At 40.1% G+C, this 12,303-nt stretch overlaps 1 protein-coding gene across 10 annotated transcripts in view; it reads right to left on the bottom strand.

Moving 5' to 3' along the window:
• The window catches only part of LOC103146972 (microtubule-associated protein 4-like), an 82,631-nt gene that overhangs the window by 26,988 nt on the left and 43,340 nt on the right, over positions 1–12,303 (bottom strand). Inside the window, exon 1 of one of the 10 annotated variants that reach the window (XM_016678023.1) lies at positions 3,633–5,568. The exons of the other annotated variants lie outside the window; for them this stretch is intronic. Within the exon in view, the coding sequence (XP_016533509.1) occupies positions 3,633–5,163 (1,531 nt within the window). The 5' untranslated portion in view covers positions 5,164–5,568. Of the gene's footprint in view, positions 1–3,632; positions 5,569–12,303 lie in introns of those variants that run through there. 10 annotated transcript variants of the gene reach the window in all.

Raw genomic sequence — 12,303 nt, 5'->3', positions numbered from 1 at the left:
TGTTGCTTGTAAAATGGTCATTTTCAGTGCCGTGTCACTGCACCCAACAACATCAGCCTAGTGACTCATCCGGCATTAAACTGCAGACTGAAAAACTGCAGACTAAAACATACAGCTGCTGGCAATCAGCTGCAGCTGCTGATGGAATAACTGTTTGTGGTGGAGAGAGCAAAAGATTTAGAGAGGACTTCAAATTAACTCGCAGTCTGGCTGACTTAGGCGTTGGGCTGTAAGATAATTTCGGTTGTTCTAAAAAAAAAAAAAATTATGCTGAATTTGTAAAAATGTTGCTTTTTACTTGTAAAACGTATAAATATCTCAACAAACACAAAAGCTGAAAAGCTTTTGAAACTTTTGCAGGAAACGATCTGTGTTGTGGCACATAAAATCAATGGCAATGTGTTAAAACAAGTCGACCGTAACTCGATTCATCGATTGCTCTTTTGTTGCATGTGGGACGAACTACGCCTGCAGTTTTGCTCACAAAATGCAACGACAGCTTCAGAAATTGAGGTCTTATCTTCAAAACAAAAAGAAAGAAAGAAAGAAAGAAAGGAAGAAAGAGGTGGCATGCCGAAAAGCAAGGACAGATTCTGTACAACAGGTGCATGGTGCATCTGCTGGTTTGTTAACTGCAGAGAAAATTGAGAGAATCCCAGACAAGACTTCACTCCGAAAAGTGTTTCGCTTTGCATTTAAGCTAATGATCAGAGCGTTAAATGTGTCCTTTTAAAATAAATAAAATGATTTGGGTTTATGCCGTACACCCCTCCTGCGCCTGTTTTTGGATCCGACGCTTCACCTGGAGCAGTTCACCTTCACTCTCCTCCAACTGCACAACAACAAGCTGCAGAGGCAATGAGCTATAACTTTGTGCTCTCAGATTGTTTTTGTCTGCATTTGCCATCTGCCCTCATTTTATAAGCAACACAAGACCAAAGATAGATACACGGTTTATCAATCGCACAGCGTAGTTGAAAAAAATGAGGATATGAACGACTGCGTCAGAGGTGTTTCTAGCATGAAGGCTGCTCAGGGAAAGCTCCTCCTTTTGCAGAAGTTAATGTGAATCAAAACCAATCAGAAGACGGAAAGCACAATTCTACAACAGCTTCAGGTTTGTGCGTCACAAAGTCTTGACCCTTCAGCACAGGAGTCAGATTGTGTCAAATGTGGGAAGCAAATTTTGAAAAACGTAGAACCTCAATAACACCCCAGACTCCTGTTCGGTAGCCACCGTGTCGCACCGCACCCAGCACCAAAAAAAAACAAACAAACAAAAAACAATCATAAACAATGTGTTTGATGTATGGTCATATTCAATAAATTATTCCATGAACTAGCCGGAAGAATAAAATCATCACAAGTAACAGAAATAAATGCTTGAAAACTTCAGTCTGTGTGTGTGTGTATACATATATAAGATATATTCTAATCTATTACATATGGCTATGTAATAAGAAATGAATATGAAAAATGACTGTCTGAATGACACCCTGCTGCTCTGATTGATACCAATAAGCAACGCATCCTGAAAACCAATCAAAGTCCGAGAAAACGTCTCGGTGGCGAGGTGGGGTCTAATCCTACGCTAGGAAGGTATTACCTCTGTCTGCCACTCTTTTTTATTTCTTTTTTGTACACGCACCATTTGTATGTGTATATTAATTTGTTGCTTTCTTTTGGTGATGAATGATCTGAGAGTGCAGACATGATGTTTACTCTGTGTGTCTATGTAGGCGTTTGCCTTTAAAAATCTGTAAGATTCACGTCAGTGAACGCTGCTCACCTACGCACAGATGCACGCGGAAACACACACACGCACACACACACACACACACACGCAAAAGAGTGCCTACACAAACGCAGACAGACACAAAGCTAGAAATAGCTGTTCTATATTTGAATGAGTACAGTCAGAGTCAATGTCTAATCAATGTCTCCGCTTTCCTGGTGTCTGTAGCCTGAAAAGCAGAACACCATGCTCTGGATGATTTGATAAGACCAAAGATACAAAAACAAACTATGGAAATAACACATTTCAGTTTTAAATGAAGAAAACTGATGCGTGTTACTGGTTTTATAACATTTAAGATGCAAATCTCAGTCTTTTAATTTCAACATTAGCTTTAACAACATTTCCCAGCCATCACCAGAGAACATTAAAACATAATTAACTTATTGTTTGACAATTCTCAAATTAGATGAAATACAGCAACCAAACGAGCCCTAAGGAAAACCAGCACTCTTACTGATTTAATTTGTTCAAATTCTGTCAGGAAAGAAAATATTTATAGTGGGGTTTTAATTTTCTACGTCTTTATGGAAAATCTTGTTTACTTAAACCTGTCTGGTAAAATGTTAGGGGTAGATTAACTTGATTTAAACTATGCACTTTTGCGTCAAAGGAGGAAACCATCTTTGAGGTAGATAAGCTTTGAGACATTACATCCACTAATATAATCATTTGCTTCTAATTACCCGTTTTGCTTCTCTGATTCCTTTTTTTTTTCAGGATTGTTAAAAAGGCTACACCAATCCACAAAAAAACATCACAAATTAAAACTACTTATGTCTTGTTGTGAAAGTCAGATTACTTGTTTGAATTCAGATTCCATTCATACAACAACAAAAAAAAACTCCATTTGCTGTTTTACATTCAGTGTAATGGCCTTACATAAAAGGGACTCTTAAGGTTCATAGAACAGTCTGTACTTTTGTTTTAGTGAAACAACAGAAACAAATCTTCATCTTCTTGGTTTTCATTTTTTTTTATTTTAGTTTTGATGAGTTTAGGTTCAATGGAGATGCCAAACAAACGAATGCAGTGCAAACAAATCCCCACCTGTGTGTGAGGTACATGCCATTTTACAGGATAATTGTAGAAGATTAACTTCAATTTCAACTTCGGACAGCAGAGCTACAGAAACACCGACACTTTGCTCCTCTCCTCCGTTTTAGAGGCTAACTAGACAATCATGGCTGAGAATCGAAACAATGAACTTCTGTTGGAAGTTTTCAACTCTGGAGACGTGGCAAGTACATCCAAAAAAGTTATCTTTGTCCTCAAAACAGCAAAGGCGTTGCATGGAGGTACTTGATATAAAAGCGATAAACAAGAAGAGTCAAAGTCATGCTGTAACTTATCTGTTCAGTCAAAATTAGCAGCCAATAAAGCTAAAAATTAAATAACACACATTTCAATGTGAACAAACAGCGGACCCAGACTGAAGCTGACAATAAAAGCAGAAACAAGTCGGAATCAGTGGCAATGCACCCTGCTGATTGTAGCTGATCAAAGAAAACATGAAGCAAAATCACTAGAAACGCAGAAATGGAAGACTTTCTGAATCGCAGTTGAATTGTCTACTAGTTACTCACATTACAATAAGTTTTTATGATAAACATTAGGAGGACAGTTGTGTCCTCAGTAGACATCTACACTGAAAAAGGTTAACCAGTGTCTGAGAGTTGAACTTTGAAAATTAATATCATGATAGTTCTAGTTGTAATTGGTTTGGGACCAGCAACAGACATTTAAAGAAATGAGTTACTTGTGAACATGAGGATATTCTCATGTTTTAGTCTCTCATTTGACCCCAGACACATACCAAACAGGAGAGACGTCTTACCGGTGGTTACTGTCATAGTGTCCTGGGCGCCTTTAGCCAGCGTTCCTACAGGAGCTGGAACAGGAAGTAGAACATTGGTTTCACAGCTCCCATGATGCCTCTTAGGGGGAGGAGAAGACGGCACCACAGGTGACATCATTAAAGGAGTTGAGATCATCGTTGCCATGGAAGCGGAGCCTTCAGAACCGTCTGTAACCGTGAGTGATCGACGGACAGCTACATGAGGGTAAGAGGGCCTGGGTGTTCCCATTGGGATGAAATCTGGCGTGCTGGGTGCCATCACTTGTGTGACGGTCAAACCCGTAGGGTATGCCCCGGCCATTACCATGGGAACAGACAGATGTGAACAGTCAGACATTGCACGTCTCACTGCAGTTCGCTGAGGGATGTCATTACCTCTCGTTGTTTTGGCTTCTCTGTTTGTTGTGTCCTCGTGGTGATTGAAAGCCTGTTCCGGGCCAGGACTTGCAACTCTTTTCTCGGTTACACTGCTTTTTGGTGGAACACGTGTTGCTGCTCCCGTTTCAGTATGGCTTAAGTTTTCTCTGTCTGACCTGTACCCTCCAACAACACTCAGTCCTGCATTACCGGCAGCTCTGTTGGGTGGAGACAGAGATGCAGGTGCATGTCCTGTGGACAATGCGGTGCTAGCTTTGCTACCTGTTAGGTCAGACACAGAAGGAGCAGGTACATCTGTACCTGACTCTCCTAAGTATGGCTTGAGTATTTGATTTCCAGGCTTACTTGCATTAGAATCTTCCTTCAGAGTTTTCAACAGGCTTCCAGTTGTTATCCTCTCATCCTCTTTTTTTACTTCACGTGAAACTGTATCTCTGGCGATGGATGGACTTAGTGGTATTTTTTTCTGACGTTCTGAGACCGGTGAGAAGATGTGTCCTTGGACAGCTGTTTGTGATCCCTGAAGGTAAAATCCCTCCATATTTCGCTGGAGATTGCTCTGTCCAAATGGCTTAGGATCAATGACAGAATTCGAAAAGACTCTCCCTGGTGAGAGAGAAGGGGAGGGTGATGTTGAAGTTGGGGAGGAGTGTGACGACAGGGGGCTGCTGGGGCTCTGTCCTGCGCTCCCTAATACACCCCCAACCACTCCCACCTTAAGTCCATCTTCCTTTGGCCTTTCTGGTCTAGACCAGTCATCCTCTATGTTCAACAACGGTGTGGTGAAGCTCGGGGTTCCTGATGCCAACATCCCCGATGAATTCCCCTCGGTGCTGCCTCGGCCTAATTTCCCTTCATCTTCCATCAGAGTTATTCTGGATCCCGTCTGTGCCATGGCAGTGGCTCCTCCTGGTGCCATCTGGCCTTGGCAATGCAGGTCGCCGTGGTGGGGAGCAGCTGGACTGGAGGGAGACAGTGGAGAAGAGGCCACCACGGCAGGGATGCTGGCACCGGAGAGAGTACTGGGAGGTTTGTGCTGCTGATACCCGCTGGAAGGTTGTCCATACCCACTGTTTCCATTAATGATGCCAGGCTGCTGCCAGGGTGAGCCAGAAAGGAAAGACATTCTCATGCACTGCAGTGGGTCTTTCCTCTGTTGATCTTCTCTCCAACCTGTTTGCTTGTCAGCCTTTTTCCGCTCCCTTAGTTGTGGTTGTCCTTTTTGATTCCTCTTTCTGTGTCCTTAGTTGCTTTCTTCTGCTTCAAGTGTCCTGTTGCTGCTGTCCAGGAGGCAGAGGAGTCTTCACTTACCAAACAGTTGTGATCTTGAGAAGTAGAGGAAAGAAATGATCCCCTGTTTATTTTAGAGTGATTCCTTGCAGTTGTTTGTATATGCAACTGCATGGATGTTAGGCATGTAAAGTGCATGTGCGCTTACGGGCGAAAGAAAAAAGTGCATGGCAGTGAAAAAGCAAAAGTGCGCGCGCACGCGTGTGTGTTTGTGTCTGGTTGTCTCAGCTTCTCTCTGAGCACTGCACAGATCAGCTGTGGGGCTAAATTGCACCTTACTCTCTCTTTCCCTTTCTCTCTCTCTCTCTTTTTGACATCACAAAGTCACATGACCACCCCGAATATTCCCTCATTCGCTGGAGCTAAATTTCAGCATCCAGCCCCTGGTGACAAACGTGCTCAGGCGGGCACAAACTAAGACACAAGCGTGAACACAGTCACACACACAAATGCACGCACAATGCTATTGGCAAAAACAGAAGCACATTTGCACATGCACACACACCAACTGATCCGTGGTTGTCACAGCTGCTCAGCTGCTTTGTGACAGCCACTGTTCACATGTTGATTCATAGTGAGAGACACAAGGAGAGATTAGCAAGACATAACTGAAGACTGTTATCATCCTGACTGACTGACTGACTCTGGCAAGAATAAAAAATAAATAAATTCTTGCGACTCATTTTGTTGACTCCTAAAGAAGTTTATTAGTCATTTCCATTTGGATAAAAATGTAAAATACTCACAGATTAGGCATTAATCTATGAACAACAGCATAGATTGCTTTTTTTGTTGTTGTTGTTTTTATTAGCCACAACCACTTTGACCCACTGAGGGATGGACTCCACCAGATGCCTGGAAATGTGCTGTGGCATCTCGCTTCAAGATGTGATGGAGTGAGACATCATGTCTTGGAGCAGTAAGAGGCATACTGGGGCCTTCTTTGCAAAATGACCTAAAGAAGTATAGAAAATATTTGGGTTTGGGCAAAGATCAATTGCTCTGTAATAGGCTTACCACTGTTCTCGCTTCGGATCGTGATCAATAATGACAGCTACAGATCAGGTAAGGCCCACAAGCTTCTGTTTTGGAGGAGTCAGTCACTCATCTAACCTCGGCAAACTGTCCCTCGATAAAGTCACTCAAATCGTTGCTTTTTTTCCTTCTACCAACAGTGAAAGTTTCATGTGCTGAAAGAAAAAAAAAATCAAGTCAAATGTCACTTATGGATACTGATTAAATGCAAGAATTTTGTTAGATATCCTTTGATAAATGGACTAACGAGGACAACTGGAAAACCTGGACTAGTTTAGATATTCAACTGTTGATTAAAAACTTGTAAACAGTGTTCTGACTTAGTAAATGGACTGAACTTACATTGAGCTTTTCCAGTCATACTGACCTCTCAGAGTGAGTGGGAATTTGAGGTTAAGTGCCTTCATACAGGGGCACATTGCGGCTGGACAAAAGCTGGAATCGAACATACAACTTTGTAACAGAGCCTTATAACAATAATAAAGGATTCAAAAACTCCTCAGAGGCAGTGCAATTAGAGAGGCACTAGAGAAGTGTCTGAATTTTAAAATGACGTTCTTTTGACTCATTTTGTTGATGCACACCGACATTCATAAAGCACAGCTCCTGAGAGCTGGAAAAAGCAATCAGAATATTGGGTTCCAGTCCTGTATAGGCTGGTTAAAATGGCAATTTGGTTTTGCTACAAAGAAACGCCACGTATTAATGCAACAACAACAAAAAAAAGTCAGACAAAAAACTATTAGAAGTGAACATCCAACATGGGCAGATGCGAAAGGAATATCCAAGACAAAATTATTGCTGGAAGCGAGGAAAGGAAAAAGTGGATTTAAAAAAAGAGAGTAAGTGTCTTAGATTGACTTTTATAGACTGGAGTGAGCCAAGTCAAAATTTTGGACACAAGATGCATCAAGACTTATCCATAGGATTAATAATTCATCGGCTACCTCTTGCCTCTAGCATGCTTAATAGACACGCCAGACCGTGGTCAAGCAAAAGATAATAATAGAAACCATTTCAGCTGCTATTAAAAAGTCTACATTATTCTGGTTGGTTTCACAATTTAGACGTAACTGGTTAGACATTTGCATCAGACTCTTTTTGTTTTTTGTTTTTATGAAATTATGAAGTTTTAAAAACTCTCAACTTTGAAATAAGTCTCTTTTTTTAGAGCAAAGTGTTTAAATACATGCACTTAATGACCCAGCCATCAAACAGTCTTAATCTAAATTAATAAACTGCAGAAACTAAAAACAGGATCTTCAACAAAGGTTTATGTAGCAAAGTAACAAACTACAAAGTGGTGGCCTACAAAATGTGTCATCATGTTTCTTCATTAATAGGATGAAAAATGATATTTTCAATCGTCCTGGTGGTTTATAAATGACAGGTTTTAGAAATGCGACAAACTACCGTTTATCCTCTCACACCAAATTAGCAAAAAGGAAACTTTGTAGCTTTTTTGAACACAGATTTGGGTCAACATCTGCAGTGGGACACTGAGAGTAAGTTCAACTGATTTAAGAAACTTTCACATTTCAGCAATTTTACTGTTTATGAATTTGGTCGTGCAAAAGTAAAAACTTAAGGCCATATGTAGATATGCAACTCCACGTTACAACTATGCACATAAAAAAATCTCACAATTTCCACCTTTTTAAGTTAGACAGATTCCTGCTAACAAGCCTCCATGTTTAAATGCGTCTCAGATGTTTTTAAATTATGTTCAATAATCTCACAAACTCTGCTCAGGATTCATAATCCAACTTTTCAAGCAGGATTAACGAGCCTCTGGTAGCAAACCGTCTCCTCTTCCACCGTTTTCTTTCCATATCGCACACACTTGTAGTTCCTAGCACACATGGATCATGTGTGTGTGTGTGTGTGTGTGTGTGTGTGTGTGTGTTTGTGAGTGGGGCTGACATGAGGTTTTGGATTTAGCTATTAATATACACAGAGGAAGTGCAAATTGAAAAATCCAGGTACAGTCAAGAAATTTTACTGAGGTTTCAAAGCCGCGCAGCACACGCATCACGAAGAGCCTGCGGTCAGCGCAGATTAAGAGGCTTAGAGCTGTACAACCACATGGAAGTTAACATTTTCTTTCACAAAATAAACCGTTTTTTTTTGGTTGCTCCCAAAAGTACCACCAGGGAATCTCAGCTGTTTTAAAACGAACTGAACTTGTTAGAGGATTGTAAAGTCCCAAAATGTCCTAAATTTACACTTAATATCAAGATCTTACTGTAGATTTATAAGATAATTAATGAAGAGTAATGTCTCATATTGTTCCAGAAACAGCTGGTCCTGTGTTAGTCCTGCCCTTTGCTGTAATACTGTTGCCAAGATTTAATGCCAGTTTAAGAGTAAAAATAAAATAATAAAAAAAAAATGCTCACCATCCACCTGAAACACAATAGTATGGTGGAAAAAAAAAGGGGGGGGGGGGCAGGAGGAAAAGATAAATTACTATTTAAAATCGTTGGCATCAAAGGTATTACCACCAATAGTTTGAAACAGAGATGTGAACTTCACAGGGAAAAAAAAACAAAAATGCTAAGCTTTGTGTTGATATTTTAATGTTTTCACAGTGAAAACCCATCAGTGAGTATTTATCAGAGAATACATTATGACACCATTGTTCACAACACATTTTTATCAAACAGATGCCCAACGATGGCTAGAAATATTTTTTTTCTGCATCTGAAAATGAAGTTGAGTGACTTCTGTTTTACTTTTTTTTTAGCTGACAATTACACAACTTCTTCAAGTTGAACCACCACCTTCTTCATTATCTTTGCCCAGTCAAAATCTAAATTAATGTTCTGCAATTGCTGTTCATAGATAGTTTTCTCACAAAGAAAAATGTACAAAACACTTAGACTTCATGCAAGGCTGATTTAGACGCAATTCCTAAAACCTGTAGCTGTAGTTCCACACTTGTTTCTTAAAAACAAATGCATGAAACACTCTTCAGCCATTTATGTGCAAAACAGATTTTGAAAACCCTGCATCGTTTTCTTCTCACTCGACGTATGTGCGCAACCTTGTGTTGGTCTATTCCATAAAGTCTAATAATATACATTGAAGTTTCTATTAATAGCATAAAAAAAAACAGTTAGGCGGGATGTATGCTTTTGCAAGGGGACTCAGATATGAACATGTAAGCTAAAGTTAAAAGACCAAGAGTAAGTTGAGAAGTAGTCAGATATAATCAAACTCTTGAAAAGTTGGGGTTTTTTTCCCAGTGAAAGAAAAGACTTTCTAAACTCCACTATCATCTCTCTCCTGCGCCTCGCAGCATTCCCACTTTTTCCCCTCGAATCGCCCGGGACTGAGCAGAAACACCAGGAGCAGCAGCTCGTCAAGCATGACTGACAATGAATGAATCTCATTACATAATCATCCATAAACAATTTGCCCACTGTAATCACAGAGAGACAGTGAGCCACGGTCAGGAAGAGGAAGACATTAGAGGGCTGCTTAGTTTCATAATACGGGACAGGATGGACATTTAGCAGGTTAAAACCGCCGGGTCCGGCTCACAGGCTGCTGGTGTGAACATTCAAAGGGATTAGGTGGTTAAGAAGCAAAAAGCCCTAAATCTTAGAGCCGAGGCAATCTAGTATAATATTTAAAAGGCACAAAGAACTGGTTACCATTTTATCATGTCACGTGTAAAATACTGTAAAACTTTTGAAGTAATCACAGATCAAACTGGATTTGTGCCAAAATGTAAACCAGTAGGTAAACGTAGAACTGACAAGCCCTGACAGTGACCTTTAATGTACTCCTGCTGATTTCGAGCCCTTTCCTGACATGATTAACACAGCAGTGGTTTCTTCTATCTGTTGAAACCATTACGTCCAATCATTAAGACTGCAGTTGCTTTTTCGCTGATTTTCCAAATGCTTCATATGGACACGCCTCTAAAACTGGAAACACTGGGCAACAATTTAGAAAAAACACTAACAAACAACAATAATAGAACATTTCCTAAGAGCGTCTGATAAAATTTTAAGAAGTCCAGCTTTATGAGGAATTAGAAGGGATGTGTGTTTGAACGAGGATGGATCTGACTGGGTCAGAAAGGATCCAGGGTGGGGAACTGGGGGCTAATTAGGACATGATACTGACACACTTAGGTGCCGCCACATTACCGGAGAGCTGTGCATGTAAAAATGGCTCCATGTTTCACTGCAGCTGCATACAGAGAAAGGGTGTAACACCTTCGTACCAAAAGTATTCTTGCTTCAAAGCATTGAGCTTTATTGTTAAAAGTAATAGTGGCATAATGTAAAGTTGTCTGTTTGCCTGCTTTTCAGCCAACAAATTATGCCAGCGTTATATCTAAGCAAGAGTCATATTAGTTTATTTTGTACCTGTAAACAGTTGAAACAAAAGTACTGAACCATAGCTTTCAATTTATTCCTCTTCTCTTACTGTGGAAACAAATTCAAATGTCATGTATGCTTTAACTTTATGTTCAGAAGGTTTTAAATTACACCCTATTTCCATCAACCTCATTTGGGCTAGTTGACTCCAGAAATGTTCACAAGCACTCTTTTAAGAGGAAAGTCAAATTCAATTCTCAAATCTATACAATACATAGCCTGACTTTGTGACTGCCCCGCTGTAGGTTAAGACAAGAGGGTAATATGTTCAATGTGGGTTTATTTTTTTTTGAAACATTTGAAAGTCATTCAGCCAAACGTTCAGTTGGAGAGACTTTAAGTAGTTCAATAATATGAGGCTACAGCTAATATGAACAGATCGTTATACTATTAATCGACCTCAGTGCTGAAAGTCAAGCAAATTCTTTCAAAAGAAGAATATGTGCATGTCTTGTGGAGATGTCCACAAAGAGAAACAAAAGTACTTACATTTTAAATTTATGCTGCATGAACCGTGGTCAAAGGATTGAAAATGTTGCCTTTGATAAATCCCAAGACTACAAAGTTGACATTTAAGGCCTGTTTTTTCAAATCTTTTGTCTTTCCTACCAGTCAAGGTCAAATGTGTTTTCCATTCCATTACATAACATCCCAACAGGAGCTGAATAAATCACGACAAAAAAAAAAAAAAAAGACTCAACCTTGAAATGACCTTAAATATCAAATGTCACTGTCTTAAAGCATGTGTTAGCATGCTACATCCCGGAGATGCTATGCTAGCTATATCTAAAAGGTAACATTGCCATCGAGATTATAAAAGCAACAGTAATGTTAAACACTGTGGCTCAAATCAACACTGTGGCCCCAATAAGCAGAACATCACAGAGCTGGGAGCACAGCTGACAGATAAGATTAGTTCTGTTATTAACACACACACACACACACACACACACACACAGCCGCTCTGCAGCGCTGTGCTAGTCATGCATGTTAGCCATGTGTGCTAGGACCCCTCTGCTTACGTTAATTAGTCCATTCATGCACCAACACAACCACACTGACTGTGCCTCCTTCACTTGTTAGATTTGCTCTTGTTGTGAATAACAGGAGTTCATCTTACAGGATGATGTGTTAGAGTCACATTAGGAGAAATAGCTGATGTTACTATTAAATTCATTTGTGTGCTTTCAGCATAGATTATTTTGGGAAATTATTTATTTACTGCGACATCTGACCAACAGAGCAATACAAAATATCTCTGACAACTCGAGCGATGCCGATTTCTTCTGCTTAAACTTTGAGCAACAAATTACATACCAGAAACACTAAGAGAAAAAGAGAGCTAATAAATGCATCACACACAAATAATTACTCTTCAGGTGTTGTGTAATTGCGGAAAAAAAACAACAACAACAAAGAAAAACAAAACAGAAAAAGTCCCGTCTTTGAAGGTCACGGATTGCATTGCGTCGACTGACTAAGGACGAAAACAGAGAAAGGAGACACTACAGCTGGTTGCCCATGGTGCTGGGCAGAGCGAAGGAGTGAGCAAG

Source organism: Poecilia formosa, unplaced genomic scaffold (assembly GCF_000485575.1).
Source record: "Poecilia formosa unplaced genomic scaffold, Poecilia_formosa-5.1.2 Scaffold172, whole genome shotgun sequence".
Lineage (NCBI taxonomy): Eukaryota > Metazoa > Chordata > Actinopteri > Cyprinodontiformes > Poeciliidae > Poecilia > Poecilia formosa.
The sequence above is the reverse complement of the archived record's forward strand: the minus strand, read 5'-3'. Positions and strand labels throughout refer to the sequence as shown.